We start from the raw sequence: 26,972 nt of genomic DNA on the forward strand, positions 1-26,972 counted from the left end.
TCCGTTTTGTCAACCTGAAGTTCTTGGAATTCCTTCGCTAATCCTTTCCACAATGCTCTTTCTCTCCCTCTTTAAGGATGACCTTTAAAATCTACCCCTTTTACCAAATTTTTATTCACCTGTCCTCATAATGTCCTTTTTCTCAATTTTTGTTTTGCAAAGTGCCATGGGACATTTTGCAGTACCAGGTTAAAGACACTATACAAGTGCAAGTTGAAAATGAAAATCGCTTATTTTCACTAGTAGGCTTCAAATGAAGTTACTGTGAAAAGCCCCTAGTCGCCACATTCCGGCGTCTGTTCGGGGAGGCTGGTTCAGGAAGTTGTTGCATCTCTGAATGTTTCAGGTTCTTGATGATGAATAAAGCATCATCCTCACTGCTCATCTTAATATTACGTTAATAAATCTTGCTGAAAAGAGAGATGCTGTTGAAGCTTTTTGTTTTGCATTCATCAGGACAAAGCAACAATACAAAATTTCAAAATGTTACAACAATTTATACTTCCCTGTGGCCTACTCCTACTCTTGTGTTCCTAAAAGGGGAGTGATTGGTTGGTAAGTCAACTCGGGTGTTGCAGTGGAGAGAACACCTAACTAATAGGCTCGCCAGCTCCCAGGTATTTAAAAAAGGCACAAGACTTCAACATATTCCTTTTTCGCAGATAATGGATCCCTGCTTATGGTCTGTTGCGTCTGGTAAATTAGCCACATTACAGACTCGACTGGTTAACTTAGATTGGTTGTTAGTGAAGCTATTCGCGCACTCAGGATTGTTTATCCAAGTGCTGCCCGACTGAGTTGTAGCGAACAATAACCATTTTATTTTGGGTTTTGCAAGTACGGGCTGGTTGAGTACAGCCTCTTACAAACAATTGAAGGAACATGCAGTTTAATCTGATCAGCTGATTATTGAGATCTACCACCTATGCACCTGGCATCATGCTGGCACTGAGCTTTATACACTGTTGCATAATCGTATGATAGGTCAAACATCATTTTGTTTGGATAACAGCATCCTGTTCTTGGAAAATACTACTCTAAGAGCTATTGCAGCCTGAAACCTGTTCAAATCTTTGAGATACTTTGCCGTTCCAGGATAATTTGTGCCACCACGTGGCTATTAATCTGTTTTTAATTAGGACAATCACATTCCTGCAGCTTGGTGAGGCACTCCAGCATCCTAGTGAAACCGATTATAAATTAATAATTCATTTGTTATGTACATGCCCTGTTTATGTAGTTACACTAACTCGATGAAGACATTTTCATATAAATCTGAATGCATTCTAGCTGGATTAAGTAATTTATTTCTTATTACTAGGCAAACTTAGAAGAGATAAAAACTCAATCAAAAAGTCTGTATGAACTTTGCACAATACTAACATAGAATGAATCAGTGGAAGGTTCTTGTCTTAAAGCCTTTATCTCGTCTCAGACAATACCTTGACATGCTTACTTGACTGACCCACCTGAGTAATGTAGAACCAGTTTGGTTTTCAGATTGAGCTTGTGTATTCCTTTTTTAAAAAAATAATTTTTATTCAAATTTTCAACAGCAAATTTTATCACAACAAAGAAAAAACAGTAACCCCCCCCCCCCCCCCACCATACAAAAACAATAAATTAACAAGAAAAAGAAATAAGCATAAAACCATGAGAACAAACCCCCGTAATGAACCTGTAGCTGCTAAAGTTGACCACCCTCTTAATGCTCCGCCAGGAAATCAAGAAAAGGCTGCCACCGCTGGAAGAACCACTGCACCGACCCCCTCAGGGCAAACTTGACCCTCTCCAGTTTAATGAACCCGGCCATGTCGCTGATCCAGGATTCTGGGCTCGGGGGCTTCGCGTCCCTCCACTGTAAAAGAATCCTGCGCTGGGCTACTAGGGACGCAAAGGCCAGAATACTGACCTCTCTTGCCTCCTGCACTCCCGGCTCCGATGCTACTCCAACAATAGCGAGCCCCCAGCCCGGCTCCACCCTGGAACCAACCACCTTTGACAAGGTCCCCGCCATCCCCTTCCAGAAACCCTCCAATGCCGGACACGCCCAGAACACGTGGGTGTGATTCGCTGGGCTCTCCCCCCCCCCCCCCCCCCCCCAAAAGAACCGGCTCAGCCTGGTCCCAGTCATATGCGCCCTATGCAGCACCTTTAATTGGATTAGACTAAGCCGTGCGCAAAAGGAGGAGGAATTCACCCTCCCCGGGTTGTCTGCCCACGTCCCCTCGTCAATCTCCTCCTCCCACTTCGCTTTCAGCTCTTCCACCGAGGCCTCCTCCCCCTCCTGCATCTCCTGATAAATTGCAGAGATCCTACCCTCACCGACCCACGTCCCCGAGAGCACCCTATCCTGAACCCCCCTTGGCGGCAATAGTGGAAACTCCGCCACCTGCCGCCTAACAAACGCCCTAATCTGCATATACCTAAAGGAATTCCCTGGGGGGGGAGACCCCACCTCCCCTCCAACTCCTCTAAGGTCGCAAACTTCCCGTCGAGGAAGAGGTCCCCCATCCGCCTGATACCTGCCCTGTGCCAACTCAGAAACCCTCCATCAATCCTCCCTGGTACAAACCGGTGGTTCCCCTGTATCAGGGACCAAACTGAGGCCTTCACTCCCCCCCCCCCCCCCCCCCCCCCCCCCCCTATGCCGCCTCCACTGCCCCCAGAATTTGAGGGCTCGTAGAGTACCTTGCCGGGGGGGAGCGGCAACGGGTCCGTCACCAGCGCCTCTAATCTCGTGCCCACACAGGACGCCACCTCCATCCTCTTCCATGCGGCTCCCTCCCCCTCCATCACCCACCTACGAATCATTGCCACGTTCGCAGCCCAGTAATACCCACACAGGTTGGGCAGCGCCAATCCACCTACTTCCCTGCCTCGCTCCAAGAATACCCTCCTCACCCTCTGGATCTTCTGCGCCCACACATACCCCGTAATACTCCAGCTAACGCTCCTAAAGAAAGCCTTCTGGATCATGATGGGTAAACACTGGAAGAGGAACAGAAACCTCGGGAGCACCGTCATCTTAATCGACTGGACCCTGCCCGCTAGGGAGTGTGGCAACACATCCCACCTCCTGAACTCCTCCTCCATCTGCTCCACCAGCCTCGTGAAGTTTAACCTATGCAGGGCGCCCCAGCTCCTGGCTATCTGGACTCCCAAGTATCTAAAGCTCCTCTCTGCCCTTTTCAGCAGGAGCTCCCCTATCTCTTTCTCCTGGTCCCCCATATACACCACAAACAGCTCACTCTTCCCCACATTGAGCTTATAGCCAGAGAATTCTCCAAACTCGCCAAGAATTCTCTTCACCCCTGGCATCTTCCTCCGCCGGGTCTGCAATGTACAGCAATAAATCGACCGCATACTGCGACAGTTGGTGCTCCTCCTCCTGCGCCCCCCCGCGCGCGCGCGCGCGCACAATCCCCCTCCAGTTCCTTTATTCCCTTAGCGCCATGGCCAGGGGTTCGATCGCCAACGCGAACAGCAGGGGAGATGCCCCCCCCCCACCCCCAATCTTTTCCTTGTTCCGTGACTTGCTCAGTCTCTCTTTCGTCGTCCTTTCTCGCCTCTCCCCTTCAAATCCCACTGTATTGGTTGCTGGCTACGAACAGGCCTTGAAACAAGTTGGTGAACGGCTTCCACGTCCTGTGAAAACTTTCTTTTGACCCACACATGGTGAACTTTATCTTCTCCAGCCTGAGAAACTCCGCTAGGTTGGACACCCAGCCTGCAGCCTTTGATAGTGCTGCTGATTGCCAGCCGAGAAGAGTCTAGCCGCTCCTGTCTTTTATCTCGGCTATTCCCTTGTGGCTCCCTGCTTCCTCATCTGATGAGCCAGCAGGCGGCTGGCTTTGTCTCCATGCTCGTAAAAGGTCGCCCGTGCCTGGCAGAGCTGGCGCACTGCTTTCCCAGTGGAGAGCAGGTCAAAGTCCATTTGTAGCTATTTCCTCTCTGCCAGTTGTTCCGTGGGGCCATGGCTACTGCTGGTCTACCTCCAGTATGCAGTCCTCTCCTTCCTATCTTTGCACACCTTGAACGTAATCATTTCTACCCTTATCACCACCTTCAGTATCCCAGACCGTGGTGGGTGAGACCTGTCCATTCCAGTTGTTGTTGAGGTATCTGTCTATGGTTTGTGAATCGATCTTTATACCTTCCCCTACCCGGATGCCACCACCCCTCTCCCCAACTTACTGCTCTCACCGCCTCCTTCCTGGGACTCGTAGCAGACTGAAAATGAGCCAGTTCTAGCCAGTGCAATTGCCCTTTTTTCAAGAAGTTTGTATTCCGTGCTGTTTTTGCTGCCTTCCCAGCCTGTGCCTGCACACACATCTGTCTGCTTCGGCAGGTGCGGTGAAGTAATATTCCAGTTCAGCATTTTCTCCCTGTCTTGGTGCCCTTGGTACTGGTGCAGCTTTGCGATGATGGCCTGGGCCTTGGCCGAAGTGACCAATGGCTCTGTGTACTTCTGCGTGTAAGGGGAACCCCCCAACCTGTTTCTCCTGCATCTGGGCCACGTACTCCGTGGGACTCGGCCCCTCAATGCCCTCTGATAGGCCCACAATGTGGAGATTCTGGTATTGCGACTGGTTTTCCTGGTCCTCGACGTTCCCTTTTAGTGTCCCCTAGGTCGCCATTAGTCTTGCCACCTCTGTCTCTAGTGTGGCGGTCTGGTCGCTCTGGTCAATTGCTACCTTCTCCAGCTCCCTGATGGTTGCCTCCTATGCCTCCAGCTGTTGTTTCATCTTTTCCAGTGCCATCTTGAAGAGGGAACAGGGTGTCCACGACCGCTCTCTTCACCGTTGCCATCATCTCTAGCTTGATGGCATCTCTGTGCTTTAGGAGCTCCAGTTAGGAGGTCCATCTTATCTCTTATCTGGGAGTAGTCAAATGTGCCTCGGTGACTTGGTCTGTTTGGGTACAGCCAGCTCTGTCCCATTCCGCGTGCTCATTGTTGCCCCGTCCTTTCGTTCCAGCCTCTGACTGGTCCTGCCATCTTTTTGGCTCTTAGAATTGTTTGCAGGCACTTTTTGCTGGCTATGATTATCTTGAAGGAGGATGGACTACCTTTACCCATCTGAATGTTCCACTCTATACGTAGATTAAAATCCCCCTTGAAAATTGCTGGACCTTTTGACAAACTCTTTCTTGGTTGACACCCTGTTTTACCATGCGATTAATGTTAGGGATCCATACACCACTTTCACAAGTGACTTCTTGCCTTTATCATTCCTCATCTCTTATCCAAACTGCCTCTTCCCTGGTTTCCTGGTCATTCCGCTCTATTGTCTGAATATTGTCTTTAATTAATGGTCACCCTTCCACCTTTTTCTAACTTCCTATCCTTCCTAAAGGTCTCACAGTTGTCAGGTTCCAATCTATTCTGTTCTGTAGTCCTGTCTTTGTTGCCATTAGATTATATTTATTCCTATTTGTGCTATCAGTTCATCTGTACTGTTGTGAATGCTATGTGCATTCCGATGCAGAGCCTGCAGCTTTGTCCTTTTGTTTTTGTTACCTTTAGCCTTTTCAGATGAGTTACAGTCAAAAAATTTAGAGTGCTCAATTTTTTTTCAATTAAGGGGCAATTTAGCGCGGCCAATCCACCTACCTGCACATCTTTTTAGGTTGTGGGTGTGGAACCCTCGCAGGCATGGAGAATGTGCAAACTCCACATGGACAGTTACCCGGGATTGAACTCGGGTCCTTGGCGCCGTGAGGCAGCAGTGCTAATCACTGCGCCACCGTGCAGCCCTCTTGCACTCAGATTTCTACTCTGTCCTCTGGTCCTTCCTGTCATGGATTATTAATAATTTCTTATATTAATACTTTCTTTTCTTCCATTGTTCTTACTCTTCAATATGCAACATCTGCCCACCAACATTATATCCCTTATCTAGTTTAAAATCTTCTCTACTTTCCTAGTTATGCGATTTACAAGAACAATTGTCCCAGCATGGTTTTAACATAGAACATAGAAAAATACAGCACAGAACAGGCCCTTCGGCCCACGATGTTGCGCTGAACCCTTGTCCTAGATTAAGAACAAATTAATCTACACCCCATCATTCTACCGTAATCCATGTACCTATCCAATAGCCGCTTGAAGGTCCCTCATGTTTCCCACTCCACAGGCAGTGCATTCCATGCCCCCACTTCTCTTTGGGTAAAGAACCTACCTCTGACATCCCCCCTATATCTTCCATCATGCACCTTAAATTTATGTCCCCGTGTAATGGTTTGTTCCACCCGGGGAAAAAGCCTCTGACTGTCTACTCTATCTATTCCCCTGATCATCTTATAAACCTCTATCAAATCTCCCCTCATCCTTCTCCGTTCTAATGAGAAAAGGCCGAGCACCCTCAACCTTTCCTGGTAAGACCTACTCTCCATTCCAGGCAACATCCTGGTAAATCTCCTTTGCACCTTTTCCAAAGCTTCCACATCCTTCCTAAAATGAGGCGACCAAAACTGCACACACTACTCCAAATGTGGCTGTACCAAGGTTTTGTACAGCTGCATCATCAACTCACAGCTCTTAAATTCAATCCCTCTGCTAATGAACGCTAGCACATCATAGGCCTTCTTCACAGCTCTATTCACTTGAGTGGCAACTGTCAAAGATCTATGAACGTAGACCCCAAGATCTCTCTGCTCCTCTACATTGCCAAGAACCCTACCGCATTCATATTTGTCCTTCCAAAATGGACAACCTCACACTTGTCAGGGTTAAACTCCATCTGCTACTTCTCAGCCCAGCTCTGCATCCTATCTATGTCTCTTTGCAGCTGACAACAGCCCTCCTCACTATCAACAACTCCACCAATCTTTGTATCGTCTGCAAATTTACTGACCCACCCTTCAACTCCCTCATCCAAGTCATTAATGAAAATCACAAACAACAGAGGACCCAGAACTGATCCCTGCGGTGCGCCACTGGTAACTGGGCTCCAGGCTGAATACTTGCCATCCACCACCACACTCTGACTTCTATCGGTTAGCCAGTTCGTTATCCAACTGGCCAAATTTCCCACTATCCCATGTCTCCTTACTTTCTGCATAAGCCTACCATGGGGACCTTTTAACAAAGAAGAAAGAAAATTACAGCACGGGAACAGGCCCTACGGCCCTCCCAGCCTGCGCCGATCCTTTATCTAAACCTGTCTCCTATTTTCCAAGGTCTACTTCCCTCTGTTCCCTGCCCGTTCATATATCTGTCTAGATCCATCTTAATTTATGCTATCGTGCCCGCCTCTACCACCTCCGCTGACAAAGCGTTCCAGGCACCCACCACTCTCTGCATAAAAAAACTTTCCACGCACATCTCCCTTAAACTTTCCCCCCCTCACCTTGAAATCGTGACCCCTTATAATTGACACCCCCACTCTTGGAAAAAGCTTGTTGCTATCCACCCTGTCCATACATCTCATAATTTTGTAGACCTCAATCAGGTCCCCCCTCAACCTCCGTCTTTCCAATGAAAACAATCCTAATCCTCAACCTTTCATCATAGCTAGCACCCTCCATATCAGGCAACATCCTTGTGAACCTCCTCTGCACCCTCTCTAAAGCATCCACATCCTTCTGGTAATGTGGCGACCAGAACTGCATGCAGTATTCCAAATGTGGCCTAACCAAAGCCCTATACAACTGTAACATGACCTGTCAACTCTTGTACTCAATACCCCGTCCGATGAAGGCAAGCATGCTGTATGCCTTCTTGACAACTCTATCAACCTGCGTTGCCACCTTCAGGGTACAATGGACCTGAACTCCCAGATCTCTCTGTACATCAATTTTCCCCAGGACTCTTCCATTGACCATATAGTCCGCTCTTGAATTTGATCTTCTGAAATGCATCACCTCTCATTTGCCTGGATTGAACTCCCATCTGCCATTTCTCTGCCCAACTCTCCAATCTATCTATATTTTGCTGTATTCTGTGACAGTCCTCCTCACTATCTGCAACGCCACCAATCTTAGTATCATCTGCAAACTTGCTAATCAGACCACCTATACTGTCCTCCAGATCATTTATGTATATCACAAACAACAGTGGTCCGAGCACGGATCCCTGTGGAACACCACTAGTCACCCGTCTCCATTTTGAGACACTCCCTTCCACCACTACTCTGTGTCCTGTTGTCGAGCCAGTTCTTTATCCATCTAGCTAGTACACCCTGAACCCCATATGACTTCACTTTTTCCATCAACCTGCCATGGGAAACTTTATCAAACGCCTTACTGAAGTGAGGTCTAGTTATAGACCATCCCAAAGATGCAACCTCCACTTTCCCCAGTACTGGTGCCAGTGTCCCACAAGTCCGGACCCACTTTACCCACACCAGTCTTTCAGCAACGACCCTGTAAGAACACCGTACCTAGGCCCAATCCCCTACCTTATTCCCAAAACTGCACCTAGTGCAATCACTTGGTTTAGCACACTGGGTTAAATAGCTGGCTTGTAATGCAGAACAAGGCAGCAGCGTGGGTTCAATTCCCATACCACCTCTCCAAACAGGTGCCGGAATGTGGCGACTAGGGGCTTTTCACAGTAACTTCATTGAAGCCTACTTGTGACAAATAAGCGATTGTTATTAGGGGCCATTTAGCATAGCCAATCCACCTAACTTGCATATCTTTAGACTGTGAAAAGGAACCGGAGGAAACCCACGCAGTCACGGGAAGAATGTGCAAACCCAACACAGACAGTCACCCGAGGTCGGAATTGAACCAGGGTCCCTGGTGCTGTGAGGCAGCAGTGCTTGCCACTGTGCTGCCCATATTATTCAGTATTATAATTTACAGTGCTTATTAAGTGCTAGTACCATTGTCATCTGCGATTATATGTTTCTTGCACAGATATGTTTCAAGTATTTATTTTCATATTTATTATGTTTAAAATTTATAGTTATATTTTATTGATTCTCACACCACTTCCAGATTTTAAACAGTGAATCTCCCGGCTCCCTCCTCGCTGGTTTTATATAGTGAAGGTCTCCGGCTCCCTCCTCGCTGGTTTTATATAGTGACGGTCTCCGGCTCCCCCCTCGCTGGTTGTATACAGTGACACTCCCGACTCCCCCCTCACGGGTTTTATATAGTGAAGGTCTCCGGCACCTGCTCCCTAGCTTTATACAGTGAAACCCCCGACTCCCCCCTCGCTGGTTTTATACAGTGAATCTCCCGGCTCCCCCCTTGCTGGTTTTATACAGTGAATCTCCCGGCTTCCCCCTCGCTGGTTTTATACAGTGAATCTCCCAGCTCCCTTCTCGTTGATTTTTGTACAGTGAATCTCCCGGCTTCCCCCTTGCTGGTTTTATACAGTGAATCTCCCGACACCCCCCTCGCTGGTTTTATACCGTGAATCTCCCAGCTCCCTTCTCGCTGATTTTATACAGCGAAACCCCCGGCATCCTCCTCGCTGGTTTTATACCGCGAAACCCCCGGCATCCTCCTCGCTGGCTTTATACAGCGAAGCCCCCGACTCCCCCCTCGCTGGCTTTATACAGCGAAACCCCCGACTCCCTCCTCGCTGGCTTTATACAGCGAAACCCCCGGCTTCCTCCTCGCTAGCTTTATACAGCGAAACCCCCGACTCCCCCCTCGCTGGCTTTATATAGTGAAGGTCGCCGGCTCCCCCCTCGCTGGTTTTATACAGTGAATCGCCCCTCGCTGGCTTTATACAGTGAAGGTCTCCGGCACCCCATCACTGGTTTTATACAGTGAATTTCCCGGCTTCCCCCTCGCTGGTTTTATACAGTGGATCTCCCAGCTCCCCCTTCCTGGTTTTATACAGTGAATCTCCCAGCTCCCTTCCCATTGATTTTTATACAGTGAATAGAACATAGAACATAGAACGACACAGCGCAGTACAGGCCCTTCGGCCCACGATGTTGCACCGACATGGGAAGTCAAAAACTAAAGGCCATCTAACCTACACTATGCCATTATCATCCATATGCTTATCCAATAAACTTTTAAATGCCCTCAATGTTGGCAAGTTCACTACTGTTGCAGGTAGGGCATTCCACGGCCTCACCACTCTTTGCGTAAAAAACCTACCTCTGACCTCTGTCCTATATCTATTACCCCTCAATTTAAGGCTATGTCCCCTCGTGCTAGCCACCTCCATCCGCGGGAGAAGGCTCTCACTGTCCACCCTATCTAACCCTCTGATCATTTTGTATGCCTCTATTAAGTCACCTCTTAACCTTCTCTCTAACGAAAACAACCTCAAGCCCATCAGCCTTTCCTCATAAGATTTTCCAAAGTGAATCACCTCACACTTCTCTACATTAAACTCCATTTGCCACCTCTCAGCCCAGCTCTGCAGCTTATCTATGTCCCTCTGTAACCTGCAACATCCTTCCACACTGTCTACAACTCCACCGACTTTAGTGTCGTCTGCAAATTTACTCACCCAACCTTCTGTGCCCTCCTCTAGGTCATTTATAAAAATGACAAACAGCAACGGCCCCAGAACAGATCCTTGTGGTACGCCACTCGTAACTGAACTCCATTCTGAACATTTGCCATCAACCACCACCCTCTGTCTTCTTTCAACTAGCCAATTTCTGATCCACATCTCGAAATCACCCTCAATCCCCAGCCTCCGTATTTTCTGCAATAGCCGACCGTGGGGAACCTTCTCAAACGCTTTACTGAAATCCATATACACCACATCAAGTGCTCTACCCTCGTCTACCTGTTCAGTCACCTTCTCAAAGAACTCGATAAGGTTGTGAGGCATGACCTACCCTTCACAAAACCATGCTGACTATCCCAAATCATATTATTCCTATCTAGATGATTATAAATCGTATCTCTTATCCTCTCCAAGACTTTACCCACAACAGACGTGAGGCTCACCGGCCTATAGTTACCGGGGTTATCTCTACTCCCCTTCTTGAACAAGGGACCACATTTGCTATCCTCCAGTCCTCTGGCACTATTCCTGTAGCCAATGATGACATAAAAATCAATGCCAAAGGCTCAGCAATCTCTTCCCTGGCTTCCCAGAGAATCCTAGGATAAATCCCATCAGCCCCGGGGACTTATGTATTTTCACCTTGTCCAGAATTGCCAACACTTCCCTATGCACCTCAATGCCATCTATTCTAATAGCCTGGGTCTCAGCATTCTCCTCCACAACATTATCTTTTTCCTGAGTGAATACTGACGAAAAGTATTCATTTAGTATCTCGCTTATCTCCTCAGCCTCCACACATAACTTCCCACCACTGTCCTTGACTGGCCCTACTCTTACCCTAGTCATTCTTTCATTCCTGACATACCTATAGAAAGCTTTTGGGTTTTCCTTGATCCTACCTGCCAAAGACTTCTCATGTCCCCTCCTTGCTCGTCTTGGCTCTCTCTTTAGATCCTTCCTCGCTTCCTTGTAACTATCAAGCGCCCCAACTGAAACTTCACGCCTCATCTTCACATAGGCCTCCTTCTTCCTCTTAACAAGAGATTCACTTCTTTGGTAAACCACGGTTCCCTCGCTCGACCCCTTCCTCCCTGCCTGACTGGTACGTACTTATCAAGAACACGCAATAGCTGTTCCTTGAACAAGCTCCACATATCCAGTGTGCCCAACCCTTGCAGCCTACTTCTCCAACCTACACATCCTAAGTCATGTCTAATGGCATCATAATTGCCCTTCCCCAGCTATAACTCTTGCCCTGTGGGGTATACTTATCCCTTTCCATCACTAACGTAAAGGTCACCGAATTGTGGTCACTGTCTCCAAAGTGCTCACCTACCTCCAGATCTAACACCTGGCCTGAGGGGGAATCTCCCGGCTTCCCCCTCGCTGGTTTTATAGAGTGAATCTCCGGCTCCCTCTTTGCTGGTCTTATACAGTGAAACCCCTGGCTCCCTCTGCGCTGATTTTATACAGTGAATCTCCCTGGCTCTCCCCTTGCTGATTTTATACAGTGAATCTCCCGGCTCTCCCCTTGCTGATTTTATACAGTGCATTTCCCGGCTTCCCCGTCGCTGGTTTTATACCGTGAAACCCTGGCTCCCTCCTCGCTGGTTTTATATAGTGAAGGTCCCCGGCACCCCCTCCCTGGTTTTATATAGTGAATCGCCAGGCCCCCCCCCCCCTTGCTGGTCTTGTACAGTGAAACCCCTGGCTCCCTCCTCGCTGATTTTATACCGTGAAACCCCCGACTCCCCTCTCTCTGGTCTTGTATAGTGAATCTCCCAGCTCCCTTCTCGTTGATTTTTATACAGTGAATCGCCAGCCCCCCCCATCCCTCGCTGGTTTTATATAGTGATGGTCTCCAGAACCCTCTCCCTGGTTTTATACAGTGAAACCCCCGACTCCTCCCTCGCTGGTTTTATACAGTGAATCTCCCAGCTCCCTTCTCGTTGATTTTTATACAGTGAATCGCCATCGCCCACCCACCCCCCCCCCCCCCCCACCCCCCCCCCCCCCTCCCCCCCCACCCCCCCCCCCCCCCACCCCACCAGCTGGGTTTATACAGTTAATCTCCGGCTCCCCCTCGCTGGATTTATACAGTGAATCTCCCAGTCCTTGCTCCGTTGATTTTGTCTATAGTGCCGGTCTCCGGCTCCCCCCTCGCTGGTTTTATACAGTGAAACCCCCGACTCCCCCCTCGCTGGCTTTATGCAGCGAAACCCCCGACTCCCTCCTCGCTGGCTTTATGCAGCGAAACCCCCGACTCCCCCCTCGCTGGCATTATGCAGTGAAACCCCCGACTACCCCCTCGCTGGCTTTATGCAGCGATACCCCCGACTCCCTCCTCGCTGGCTTTATGCAGCGAAACCCCCAACTCCCTCCTCGCTGGCTTTACGCAGCGAAACCCCGACTCCCCCCTCGCTGGCTTTATACAGCGAAACCCCCCAACTCTCCCCATCGCCTGAGTTTTATTGCACGCCGAAACCACCGAACTCCCCCCCCCCCCCCCCCCCCCCCCCCCCCCCTCGCTGGCTTTATACAGCGATGCCCCCCCCTCGCTGATTTCATACAGTGAATCTCCCAGCTCTCCCCTTGCTGATTTTTATGCAGCAAACCCCCCAACTCCTTCCCTCGCTGGCTTATGCAGCGAAACCCCCGACTCCTCTCGCTGCTTTATGCAGCGAAACCCCCCGACTCTCCCCTCGCTGGTTTTTTATAGTGACGTCTCTCCGGCTCCCCCCTCGCTGGATTTATACAGTGAAACCCCGACTCCCTCCTCGCCGGCTTTATACAAGCGATGCCCCTGACTCCCCCCTCACTGATTTTATATAGTGAAGGTCTCCGGCTCCCCCCTAGCCGGCTTTATACAGCGATGCCCCAACTCCCCCCTCGCTTGTTTTTATATAGTGAAGGTCTCCGGCTCCCCCCCCTCGCTGGTTTTATACAGTGATGCCCCGAACTCCCCCCTCGCTGGTTTTATACAGTGAATCTCCCAGCTCCCTTCTTGTTGATTTTTATACAGTTGAAACCCCTGGCTCCCTCTCCTGGCTTTATACAGTGAAACCCCCGGCTCCACCCTCCTGGTTTTATACAGTGAATCTCCCAGTTCCCTTCTCGTTGATTTTCATACAGTGAAACCCCTGGCTCCCCTCTCCTGGCTTTATGCAGTGAAACCCCCGGCTCCTTCCTCCTGGTTTTATACAGTGAAACAACCGGCTCCATTCCCACTGATATTTATACAGTGAATCTCCCAGTTACCTTTTTACTGATTTTATACAGAGAATCTCCCGGCTCACTTCCCTCTGATTTTATACAGTGAATCTCCCACCTCACTTCTCGCTGATTTATAGAGTGAATCTCCCAGCTCCCCCCTCCTAGTTTTATACAGTCAAACCCCCGGCTCCCTCCTCACTGGTTTATCCAGTGAAGCCCCTGGCTCCCTTCTCGCTGATTTTATAGAGTGAATCTCCCAGCTCCTTCCTCGCTGGTTTTATCCAGTGAAAACCCCGGCTCCCCCCTCCTGTTTTTATACAGTGAATCTCCCAGCTCCCTTCTCGTTGATTTTCATACAGTGAAACCCCCTGGCTCCCCTCTCTGGCTTAATGCAGTGAAACCCCCGGCTCCTTCCTCCTGGTTTTATACAGTGAAACAACCGGCTGCATTCCCACTGATATTTATACAGTGAATCTCCAGTTCCCTTTTTGCTGATTTATACAGAGAATCTCCCGGCTCACTTCCCTCTGATTTTATACAGTGAATCTCCCAGCTCCCTTCTCGCTGATTTTATACAGTAAATCTGAACAGCTCACTTTTCGCTGATTTTATAGTGAATCTCGAGCTCGCTTCTCGCTGATTTTATAGTGAATCTCCGAGCTCCCTTCTCGCTGATTTTATACAGTGAATCTCACAGCTCACTTCTCGCTGATTTTATACAGTGAATCTCTGAGCTCCCTTCTCGCTGATTTTATAGAGTGAATCTCCCAGCTCCCCATCCTCTAGTTTTATACAGTCAAACCCCCGGCTCCCTCCTCACTGGTTTTATCCAGTGAAGCCCCTGGCTCCCTTCTCGCTGATATTCTAGAGTGAATCTCCCAGCTCCTTTCCTCGCTGGTTTTATCCAGTGAAGCCCCCCGGCTCCCTCCTCGCTGGTTTTATCCAGTGAAGCCCCCGGCTCCCTCCTCGCTGGTTTTATCCAGTGAACCCCCCGGCTCCCTCCTGGTTTTATACAGTTAGTAAACATCAGCAAGAAGGGAGCCGGGCGATTCAGTGAATCTCCTGGCTCCATTCTCCCTGATTTTATACAGTGAATCTCCCCAGCTCCCCTCTTGCTGGGTTTTATACACTGAAACCCCCACCCCGGCTCCCTCCTCACTGGTTTTAACAGTGAGGTTCCTGGCTTCATCTTTGCTGATTTTAAATAGTTAGGCTTTGTCTATTTTTTTTTAATTAAGGGGCAATTTAACGTGGCCAATCCACCTAACCTGCACATCTTTGGGTTGTGGGGGTGAAACCCACGCAGACACGGGGAGAATGTGCAAACTCCTCACAGACAGTGACCCAGGGCTGGGATTCAAACCCAGGTCCTCGGTGCCGTAGGCAGCAATGCTAACCACTGTGCCACCCTGCTTTGTCTATTATTTTATAGGTGAGCATTAAGGCTGTAGTTGTAATGTCAGTGTGACTAAAATGGCTATTTGAATTGAAATTAATGTTGCTAAAATGTTAAGGACCTGGGCCTTGAATTTAGTTTGCAGTCTACAAATCGAAGCAGGTTCCACACTTGACTATCAACTAGTGTTCCCCTCATTATATTAAGTTGAACTGAGGTTTATTTAAAAGCATGCAGGTTTAAATGGAGAAACCAGTTGTGCTGAGGTTGTACCACAGGATGTTTCTTGCTTTAGGTCAATGAGTTCCTGATGCCTACTGAGGAACTCTGTGGAGGGTCATGGCAATGAAAGGAGGTGATGTAGGAGAAAGTGCTTCCCACCGAGGTAGGGCCTAAACAGTGGAGGTGGAAATGCTAATCTCTGATAAAGAGATGGCAGTGGATGGCCAAGTGGTTTCCTTGGCGACAGGACAAATCTCTTTAAACCATTCCTGTGCATCTTTCAGTTGGTCATTCACCAAGTGTACTGCCATTTGCTGCTCTCTGCCATAGAAATGGTGAAGGACTTGAGAACAAGAAAATTCTTCCAAAATATGTTCCAATTGTTCGATTTGGGATTAACAAATCTCATTATATAGCGCTGAATAGAAACTGTAACAATGTCCAAGCTCTGTGCAGTTGTTTCATCTGTAGGAATGAGTTCTGTCCAAAGATAAAATCCTTTTCTGTGGAATAGTAAGATTCAGACAGAGACATTCTTCTGTGTGGTGAGACTTTGGACCATTAACAGTAAAGTGGTTAGCACTGTTGCTTCACATTGCCAGGGTCCGAGGTTTGATTCCTGTTTTGGGTCACTGTTTGTGAGAATCACGCGTTCTCCCCATGTCTGCGTGGTTTCTTCCGGATGCTCAAGTTCCTCCCATGTCCAAAAGATGTGCTGTTAAGTAAATTGGACATTCTGAATTCTCCCTCTGTGTACCTGAGCAGGCGCCGGAGTGTCGCGACTAGGGCTTTTCACAATAACTTCATTGCTGTGTTAATGTCTGCATACTTGTGAAAATAATAAAGATTATTATTATAATGAAAATTGTCAATGCATGCTCCTCATCAGATGTTTTGTTTAGAGACGAGGTAGTCAGTTGTCTAACATCTCTTGGGACTTCATAAATTTGTTGTCTTATCTACCATGTATATCGATTGCTGTGTATAGATTTGCATTTATGGTGTTTAATTGTTATTTGTGCAATAACTGCATAAATAGTGCAATACTTCAGATTAATATCAATTGCTGCACTGCCCTCAAATAAATAGGTGGTGCAATAATTGGAAATTTTAGGTTTTTAAAAATGTCTTAATATACAATGAGTCCATCTTGCTATTGTTCCAGTTTGTATCCAGGTCCAAAGCATGCATTTATATAATTGATACAAGCCACGACTATATGTACTTTTCATCCCGAGGTGCGGTTAATGGTCATGTAAAGTCTGGGAAAATAAATCATTTGGATGTCCTCATGCTAGAAGTTTGATTAACCTTGGATTACTTCCTTTTAGTATAAGGGAACAAAATTAATTTTGAATTGTTGTCTGCTTGGAATTGTTCATGCTCGATTAATCACAGGTGCTAAAATTGGCATCGCAGAAATGATAGATTAAGATGCTACGTTGGAACATTCAAAACTATACATCAAATTATTACCATTTGCTTAATGGGGTGGTGCGTGTTCATATTTCAACGACACTGCTAAATAGTTGTATCCGTATGGAAATGGGAACTTGTGATATACAGATTGTGTTCAGGCCAAATAGCAGTGAGACTCACAGGCAATTATTTTCTTCATTGTACAGAATCACAATGGGAAAAGCCTGAAGGGTTCCAAGAGAGCTCAAACTTTGTGCAGAGTGAAGTTGCACAACAGGTACATTGTTGGTTTGCATTTGCCTACCACATCATTGAGGGCTTTTATATCTGTGGGCCATAAGTACGCTTTATTAACCATTACTTTGTAAATGAATGTCCCTCTAGCAGACCCTGTCTGTCCTGTGCTTGCCGGCAGAGGCAATTAGTTCAAAGTAAGTGCGCTCCTTCCCTAACACTGGCCCATGTTTTAGTCCAGTCTAATCATACAAATGGAATCTTTGGCCATTTATAAGGTTTGAGCTGGCAGTGTTCTGGCAAAACTACAAACATATTTTATTTTTGTGATCCTGCTTATTTGACTGTATTCAGAGCTAATTTTGTGCTTTTGGGTATTCTGTCTTTGTACATTGAAAATGAAGCTGGTGCATCACCTGTGACTTGGTGGCGTGTTTGTTTTGATGCTGTAGAGAATCGGGTGCATGTGGAGCTTCTAGGTGAGAATTCTCACTGGTTTTTAAGGATTGGAATGACACAGCTTGAGATGGCGGAACAGAAGGTCCTTTCACTTCCCTACACCCGGTACAGGAATGAGCGTCTGGTATCGGCCTGGGTTCAGTGAGATCGCTTGACTTGCTGCTTGCTCACCTTCGGGTGAGAAGTTGGAAGTTGTAACCTCCTTTGCCAAAGTGCACAAAAGTTCACAGAAATTTGTAAACTTATTGCAGCTGGGTTGTCGTGAAGATGAGCATTTTGTATGTGAGTTTTTTTGATGTCTGTGTAAACAAAAGTGTAAAGTCGCCATTATCCCAGATGACCATAGGTTGCTTTCCCCTTTGAGGGGGAGAGCTGACTGATGGTGATTTAACCTGAGGATTATCACACCTCAGATGAGGGGCAAGATTGAGAAGGCAGAGCCTTCATGAATAACCTCAGGTGGTATGGGAATTGAATCTGTGCTGCTGGTCTCGCTTTACATCACGTGTAAACACAATACCACGAGCAGCAGACAAAGGGCACATCTATGTTTTAGTTGCTTAAAGGATGAGCAGTTATATGATCTAAAAGCCTTGCGACCCATAATGTTAAATTGCATTTTTTCTTACACTTAAGGCAAGGGGATCATTGTTTTGTGCAGTCAACCTTTTTCCCGCGAGGCACTAAACCAAGTGGAACCTGTCCTGTGGAAACACAAGCTTCCGTGGTATTGTTTGAAGAATAACGGTGTTTTCCTGGTGTCTTGACTTTTTGTACCCCTGATCTGATGCTGTCAAAATGCTGTGTACCTCATTGTCATTTTGCTGTGCACAATTTTGCAGTTCAGTTTCTCTATATTACACTAATAACAATGCTTCAATAACAGTTTATTCGCTGTGATGCACTTTTGAGTATTTGTAGCGACCGTCACTTTGTAAGGATCCTACGTAAATGCCCCTTCACCTTGTAAGGATCCTGCATCAATGCCCCTGTCTCATTCTGATCTGGTTCTGCACTCTTTAATGTTCCGCCTTATCAGATTAGCTTTTCAAAACCAGAATGCCACACCAATCAACATCGGGGATGTCAAGATCATTAGAATTTCATAACCTTCCAGTAACTTAAAATAAGCAACTTCTTATGTTGCACTGGAGGCTGTGTTGCACCCTACTGATTGCTGTGCTGAAGACAATCCTAGCCACCTTTTGTGCTGTCTAGTTCACCACATCACTGATGACAGTGATGATGGTTGTTATGGTCTTAGCAGAAGCTATGGTCAACTAACACAAATGGTGTGCGGTTTCCTGACAACTTGTGATGTTGTGGAATTAATTGGGACAAAATCAGACTGATGCAACTGGAGCAGGTTACACTTTGCAACAGTTAATTAACTCAGTATCAGTTTATCAAAAACCTAATTAGCATGTTCTATATGTAGATATGAGTTAAAAATGAATTAACGAACAACAATCCCCAGATCAATTAATGATGCAAAAACCTAAACAGCTCTGTCTGCAGTTCCAGTAAAGTACCTTGCCTCACTGATCGCATAATTGCATTCTTATCAGGGCCTTTCAGCCTCTTCATGGATAGAAGGACTTACTCCAGAGGGCTGCACCTACTATTACAATGCTGTAACAAAGGTATGTATCGTGAACATGGATGGTTATGTTCCAGTGTATGGATATCAATGTTCTAGTTCTAATTTTGCTGAATGAGTTCTAGATTCAGTGTGACTTTAATTTTTACTCTGGTAGCTACTTCTGTTCTGTTTTTTTTGTAGGCCAGGCCTCAGAACAGGCAAGGAAACCCACCATACTGTTTCAGTCTCTCAGCTAAGTTACTGAACAATCTACGGTAGAGCTTCTGTTTGCCTGCTGAACGTGTCTTCCCTATAGAAACTTACTCAAGTGCACAAGCATAGGTGGGCGTTGGTCCACAAGGGCCAACTGCTGGAATTTAACCAGCTTTTGCTGCATGTCTCCTGGTAAATATCCTGCTTACACATCTGCGGTCAGTCTATGTGTTGGGACACTGGCTTGCAGGATTCCCTGGAACCAAGAGAAAAGATGCCAGGCTTCAAGTAATGGTCTAATACTGAACGTTCCAGTAATTAGCCAGAGTCAGTCGTCCACAGTACTCTGGGGCACAGGAGACCTGCTTGCTTTCAAATATCTTGATGTGAAAGGTGTGCCATGATTCGCTGACTTGTTTCAAGACCCTCACAAGGCTACTTGGTCTGCTGGCAGACCCATAATATCTGTTTGTTCCCATTTATACTCTGCAATAAAAGTTTCATTTTATGGCACTTCTCAGAATCGCGCTGGGAAAAGCCGTATGGCTTATCTCTGCCAGTGAGTGCCTCAGCTACAGCTATTAAGAATGAGACTGAACCCGACGTGCCCTCTGCAGCCTCAGGTTTCAAAGAATCCATAGCTGTGAAAATGACTGGAAACAATTCTGATGGTCAGGAAGAGCAGCTGTCCAAGGACACAGAAGCTACAGATCAACACCAGGAAATCAGTATCTCGCTCCAAGTAAGTTGCCACTTTAATGTATTATCTCAACTCAACAGGAACCCAAGGTAGGTGTTTAAACCATGCAGGAAGCATAGGCCCAGTGTCCTTGGAGGCTGGGCGGAATAGCTGTATACTTACCCACGCAACCTGGGAGTATGGACCGGTCATGCATGTAGTCAACTCGATGCTAAACCCACTCATTTTTAAAAAAAGCACATCAGTGGCAGTGGTTTGTGGTGGTAATGTCACTGACTGCTAGTGTGCTGCTAGACTGTTTAGACTGCTGGAGTACTAGGTTCAGATATCGCCATGGCATTGATGGAATTTAAATTCAATTAATAAATCTGGAATATATATTCCTCTCAGTCATGGTGACCATGACACTACCATTGATTGTAGAAACCCATCTGGTTCATCTAATATCCTTTAGGGAAGGGAATCTGCCATCCACACCTGGTCTGGCCTACCATATACATTTGTTCAATTTGTACTATCAATGAATTCATCTTGTTAGGAAGCTGCATGCATTAAGATAAAAGCCGTTGTTCTGTCTTTGTACATTTTTTCACTATTCTGACTCCATTTGCTGGTTCACTCTTGCATTTATACACTTCCTTCCTGTCGCACCCTGGTGATCACTACCCTCTTTTTTTTTAAACAAGCTGCCTTTTACCTCTGCCTCCCCTGACACTCCCGTTTGCTGTTTTGTGCCCTGTGCCACTTCTTCCAAGCCGATGCTCCATAGCGTGGGTTCCAAAGAGGAAGTGCTGAGCGGGAGGATCGGGGGAGGATGAGACTGGGTGGCGAGATGTAAGCGGAAACAGTTAATAAATTGGGAGGATTTTTTGGCGTCGTATACATTCAAAAGCAGCTATTGGTTTTGTAAGTAAAAATTACAGGCCAGGAATGTAACCATCCTTATTACATGTTTTGTTATGGGAAAGTGACATTGTGTTTAGCATGCCATTTTTTTTTAGGAACGCAGTATGTTAAACAGAGGATAGCTTACTGAAATTGATTTGCCATTTACACGTCTATTTAGCAAGTTTGTTCTTGTATTTTGTTACTGTTTTTATCTGTTCAACTGTACCCTCTGTCATCTGCAACTTTTGATATTGTACTTGTGATACATGAGCCCAAATCACTTGTGTAAATGTGAATAAAAGGGTCATTGATCCCTGTGGAACTCTTAATTTCCACCATTCCCCTATCTGAATGACTATATTAAACTCCTACGTTTTCTGTTACACAGTGACTTTATTATCCATTTGTACCCTTGACTCCACACACTTCGGGGCAGCAGGGTAGCATGGTGGTTAGCATAAATGCTTCACAGCTCCAGGGTCCCAGGTTCGATTCCCGGCTGGGTCACTGTCTGTGTGGAGTCTGCACGTCCTCCCCCTGTGTGCGTGGGTTTCCTCCGGGTGCTCCGGTTTCCTCCCACAGTCCAAAGATGTGCGGGTTTAGGTGGATTGGCCATGCTAAATTGCCCGTAGTGTCCTAATAAAAGTAGGGTTAAGGGGGAGGTTGTTGGGTTACGGGTATAGGGTGGATATGTGGGTTTGAGTAGGGTGATCATGGCTCGGCACAACATTGAGGGCCGAAGGGCCTGTTCTGTGCTGTACTGTTCTATGTTCTTTAACCTTTTGTCACAATCCCACTATGGGACACCATATCAAAGTATATTTAACTCCTCCATTACCTTTATGCACCAGCTTTGTTACTACTTTAAAGAATTCAATAAGGTGGTCAAGCTTGGTTTTCCCTTTTTAAATCTACACTGATGAGTCTTTTTATTCGTCTATTAGATCTTTTTCTGTTACAACTCAAAGATTTTCAGTATCTTTCTGATAAGCGACAGTAACAGTTCAATAGACCCCTGGATTTGTTCTGTCTCCCTTTTTTGAATATAGTTGCAACAACATTATAGTTATCAGTCTGGCACGATTCCTTTCCATCCTCTATTATCTTTTTTGAGATTGCGCCAATACAGTCCATCGAGACAAAGTTTACCGTCTATAAATTTGCCTAGTTAAGTATCTACCAGCTGTTTCAAATGCATTTTTTGATCTCTTCTTCTTTGATGTCATATCCACCTTGTTAGTTAGTATCCCTGGTTTAAAAACTGAGGCAAAATAACTAGTCCACATTCCTAGCATTTCACTGTCACTGTGAGCAATGTTCCTTCTAGACTATATGGGCTACTCGGTACTCTTGCCTAAACCAAGCAAAGTGGTCCCTTTATAAGGCACTGCACATGCAGCGGTGCAAAAAAACTGTAGGACTTATCCCGGTCTTAATTTTTTCCTTCCTTATTGATATTTTATATTTTGGTATTCGTAATTCCTCTTTACCTTCCTGACTTATTTTGTACTTTTGTATTCCTTTGCCATTTTTTCCTTTGTTGATCCTGTACATAGATCATACCATTTTTTCAATTTAAATGCTGTCTTTGACTCTATGAACCCGTGTTTATTTTTGTTTATTGTAAAATATTTTCTTCTGACCTATATTGATCTCCTGTTATATTTTCCCATTTCTGTTGACTGTTGATATATTTTTCTAATTTACATTCCTTCCTTCCATTCTCTTTCCTCATCAGTTTTTCTTTCCAATGACTTGCTTCAGAATTCTTTGCTTGCGTCTCAGTCATTATGTTGTGATCACTATTGCCTATCCACTACGCTTAATTCCCATATCTATTGTGGTTCATTTCCCATGATTTGGCCCAGCCATGATTCCTTACTTGTTAAACTTCTTGCATATACAATGAGAATGTTGCTCTCTGACTCGACGAAAATCGCCATCCACCTTTCTCGTTTTGGTACCTCTTCTTGTCAATTTATTTGGGTGTAGTTAAAATCCCCTGTGATTATTCTATATATTTTACTCATTTGATGGATTGCCTGTACATTTTTCCTTCCAGTTCCCTTCCTCTTTTAGCAAGTCTGTAGTTTCCTCCTACTATTAGTATGATTGGCCCCTCTTTACCCATTACCTCCATTCGTGTGGATTTTGTTTCTAATTCTGTTGTTATTGACCTTCTCTACTACCGTTGCTATCTCTGATTAGCACAGCTTCTCCAACCTTCCTATCCTTTCTAAATACATTTATCCTGCAATATTTAACCATCAACCATGTTCTTTATGCACCTGACTACATTTGGTTCCTTACAATGAATTATTGTCTCCAATTACCCCATTTGTTTTGGATAGTATACACACTGCTGTGCAGCCAAGCTAGTTTATTTCTATGAATGATCCTTTTGTTTCAGTGCCGTTTTAAAATATTTCTTTGTAATTCAAGAGAACCTGAATAATCCTTAAGTCTTGAAGTGTCCTTTAGTTGTAGAAAATAACCGGTGTGTTCAAAGATTGTAGTTAAATATGATGCGTTCCAGCAGGAAAGTGGTCCAGGTGATGGCAGTGAAGTGAAGGCTCCTGGAGATATGCATGACACAGAAGAGGAAAACAATTTGCCCCAAAATGAACCCCAACAAGAAGCAAAGAATACCATAAATAAAAAGAAAGTGAACCCATATGGAGAGTGGGAAACTATAAAAGAGGAGGAGGAGTGAGTATCTAATCAATTGTCTAAATCTCTCCTCCAATATCAAATAATGTTGAAAGAAAATACTGTTATTAACCTGTTAATCACTTTTGTTTTGCGAAGTCTGGGTCACTGCATTGTATTCCCTGCTCAATTCAGTTTTTCCTTGTGCGTCAGTGCATTTGACTGTTTCAATGGTGCCCTATCTGATCATAAAAGAAGGATGTTCTCAGAGTGTCGAGTACCAGGGGTCACAGTCTGAGGATGTGGGGTAGACTGTTTCGGACTGAGATGAGAAATTTCTTCGCCTGGAGAGTGGTTGGCCTGTGGAATTAGGTGAAACAAAGTAGTTGAGGCCAAAATGCTGTTTTCAAGAAACAGTTAGATGTAGCACTTGGGGCGAAGGGGCTCAAAGGATATGGGGGGGAAGACTGGATCAGGCTATTGCGTTGGGTGATCAGACATGATCCTAATGATTGTTGGAGCAGAATCGAAGGGTGAGGGAGTGAGCTACGTAGGGTGCTCTTTCGGAAGATTGGTGTAACTCGATGGGCAAATGACAACCTCCTGCACTGTCGGAATTTTTATGGAAATGCCTCATGTATGGTTATGGTACTGAACCTAGAGGTTGAGAGTTCAAATACCACCACGGTAAATTTAAATTGAATTCAATGAAATCTGTTCATTTGTGGACCATCTGGGCGTACATGTTCTGTATTATGTTGGGAGAGGATTCTTCATGCCCTGTTTGAACTTAAAAATTATTTATTTTATACAAGATTTTTGTTCCACTGGTACGCATACTCCTTTGATATTGATGCACATAACAAAATTGGTTCTGTACATGGCTGGAAAAGATTAGAGCGAACATTGTCACTTGTTCATTTGATCTTTCCATTTGGGAGAACAATGGGTTACATTCCTTTGAGATTCACAATGTACAGGACACGGCTAATACACAGTTGCCTCTGCTAACGAAGGGACTTTTCTTGATACTGCTGATGTGCTTCCAAAAAGTGCCATCTCCTGTTGCTCTTGAAGCTTAGGGGGGGAGAGGGGGTATTGTTCATGGGGTGTTACCGTGGTTGTATGTTAATAGAGTTAAGATGTTTATATTTTGTAAAAATTTCAATAAAAATTATTTTTTTTAAAAGTGCCATCTCCTGAAGAGAAGTTAACCATTACCTTCTTTACAAGCAAGGTTGTAATTGCTGGCCGGAAAGGTCTCCACATTTTTGGCTTTAAATGCCAATGTTGGGTAGGCACAGTAAGAAGTCCAACAGGTTAAAGTCCAACACGTTTGTTTGGAATTACTAGCTTTCGGAGCACAGCGCTTTCATCAGGTGAGTGAAGAGGTGGATTCCACAAACACATATATAGACAAATACAGTGATGCAAGACAATATTTTGAATGCGAGTCTTTGCAAGTAATTAAGCCTTTACAGTCTCACCTGATGAAGGAGCTGCGTTCTGAAAGCTAGTGATTCCAAACAAACCTGTTGGACTTTTACCTAGTGTTGTAAGACTTCTTACTGTGCCCACCCCATTCCAGCGCCGGCATCTCCACACAATATCGGGTAAACCTGCAGTTTATTGGGATCCTGGCAGCTCAACATGCCATTGGCGTGACCAGTCACATCCAACAGCCCCTTCCTCCTGTGACCCTAGCCATGCACCTAAAGACCTTTGTGACTTGAGGGGGAAATGGTGTCAGAAATGTGGGCATGGGAAATGGGGGGGGGGGGGGGGGGGTAGGATGGTGGGGGCACTATTGGGGGGAAAAAAGTGATCAGAAAGAACCATGTGCATGTAACATTACAACAGGACACAGTTCCTGTAGGGGGAAGAGTGAATTCATCACGGGTGTAGAATGGTGATAATTTGTACAGGAAAAACAGAAGGAGAAAATTATATGGATAAAATTGTCTTAATTATTATACTAGTTGATGTTGGTATTAGCAATAAGTCAGTTCAAAGAATCATAACCATTCAGAAGCACTCTCAAGTCAGACAGCTGCGGGTTTAAGTTTCACTCTGACTCCTCAGCCTCGGAGTGCTGCACTGTCAGAGGTGTGAGATATTAAGCTGAGACCCTGCCTATCCTTTTGAACTGATGGAAGAGACCTTATGGCAGTATTTGAAGAGCAGGGAATTTGTCCTCGCTAACGCAGTAAATGTTTATTCCTCCACTAGTATTGCGTGAAAAGGTCAAAGAAATCTAGTCAGTCTTGCTGTCTAAAGGACCTTGCTGTCACGTTTTCTACATGACACATTCACTACCGTTTGAAAGTATTTAATTGGCTGTAAAGCACTTTGGAACATCCTAAGGATGTGAAAGCTCTCCATAAATTTTAATTGTTTAGATTGATCAGAAGCTTTATTAAATCCTGACTGCTGTGTCTGCAATATTAATGTAATTATGTATTGGTCTGCTTGTTTAAACTTTTGTATCTTTTTTTTAATCCTCCAGAGAGCAGATTGACTTGCAGTTACCGACAGTTGACTGCCCACCTCCAGTGATTGATGTAAAGCATGAGCCCAAAGTCAAATTTAAACAAAAAGAAATCACTTGCCTGAGGGATGATGCTGGCGGAGAGACTGTATTTAAAAAAAGAAAACTTGAAAATGGCAAATCCAGAAACCTGAGACAGAAAGGGAATGATAACTGAATGTCACCAAAACGTAGTTCAAATATGTTGAGTGCTATTTGGTCTTGATTGCTGTAGTAAATAAATTTGCCCAGATTTTCAGCTCATGAAGGCCTTGTTTGGTGTAAAATACTGCATTTTTAAAAAGAAATGGTGTTTCTTTTAAATTGTATGGTTTAGAATTGACACAACTTCCAAGTTGAATAAGAGTGCAAAGTCCTGCGAAACATAGTATTTCTGTGGCTATTTTTTATTAGATTCATTTAGATTTGTGACTGGTTTGGCTACAGAATTAGTTATTTTGTTGTAATAAATATAAAAGAAAATAATGTATGCCTGGCAGCCTATAGTTGTTGTGCATTAAATGGAGCTCTGAGTGTATTCTGGATTTAATGATTCTTAATCATAATTGCATCTTTGCATAAAATCCTTACAGAAAGCTGTTTTAAGGTATTTTTGCACAGTCACTTGTGTATACAAAGATAATGCTGTCAAAAATAAAATTGTGAAAATTGGCCCATTGGATCGGGCATTTATGGGATGTCAACAAATGGAAAGAAGAATCCAGGGGTAAAGGTAGTGAGCGATGATCTGCTGCTGAGCGTGGTGAGGGGTGTAGTGGAGTAAGCATGATGGGAGAGAGCCTGCTGGGAGGGGCCGTGCCCATCCTCATCACGCTGGAGAAGATGGCTGAAGAGTTTGAGCGGTTTTTCAAAACGGTTTGAACGGCATTGGCGGAGATGATGACCCTGCTTAAGATGTGGGTGGTGAGACCCTTGCCATGATGAGAGAAGAGTTAGAGAACTTTGGTCTACTTTATCCATAGCTGTATCATCTTGCATACCTCAATTTGATCTCCCTTCATTCTTCTAAACTCT

The 26,972-nt window shown here is 45.4% G+C and overlaps 1 protein-coding gene across 4 annotated transcripts in view; it reads left to right on the forward strand.

The window, feature by feature from the left end:
• Window positions 1-26,609, forward strand: part of wbp4 (WW domain binding protein 4) — a 76,968-nt gene extending 50,359 nt beyond the window's left edge. For 2 of the 4 annotated variants that reach the window (XM_038802791.1, XM_038802789.1), the window contains exons 6-10: window positions 16,892-16,962; window positions 18,947-19,020; window positions 19,693-19,915; window positions 23,298-23,470; window positions 25,917-26,609. In XM_038802791.1, coding sequence (XP_038658719.1) covers window positions 16,892-16,962; window positions 18,947-19,020; window positions 19,693-19,915; window positions 23,298-23,470; window positions 25,917-26,115 — 740 coding nt within the window. In that variant the 3' untranslated portion in view covers window positions 26,116-26,609. The remainder of the gene's footprint in view (window positions 1-16,891; window positions 16,963-18,946; window positions 19,021-19,692; window positions 19,916-23,297; window positions 23,471-25,916) is intronic. The other 2 variants (XM_038802790.1, XM_038802792.1) reach the window with 2 other exon arrangements.
• Window positions 26,610-26,972: the final 363 nt, after the last annotated feature.

This window comes from Scyliorhinus canicula, chromosome 7, assembly GCF_902713615.1.
Source record: "Scyliorhinus canicula chromosome 7, sScyCan1.1, whole genome shotgun sequence".
Classification (NCBI taxonomy): Eukaryota; Metazoa; Chordata; class Chondrichthyes; order Carcharhiniformes; family Scyliorhinidae; genus Scyliorhinus; species Scyliorhinus canicula.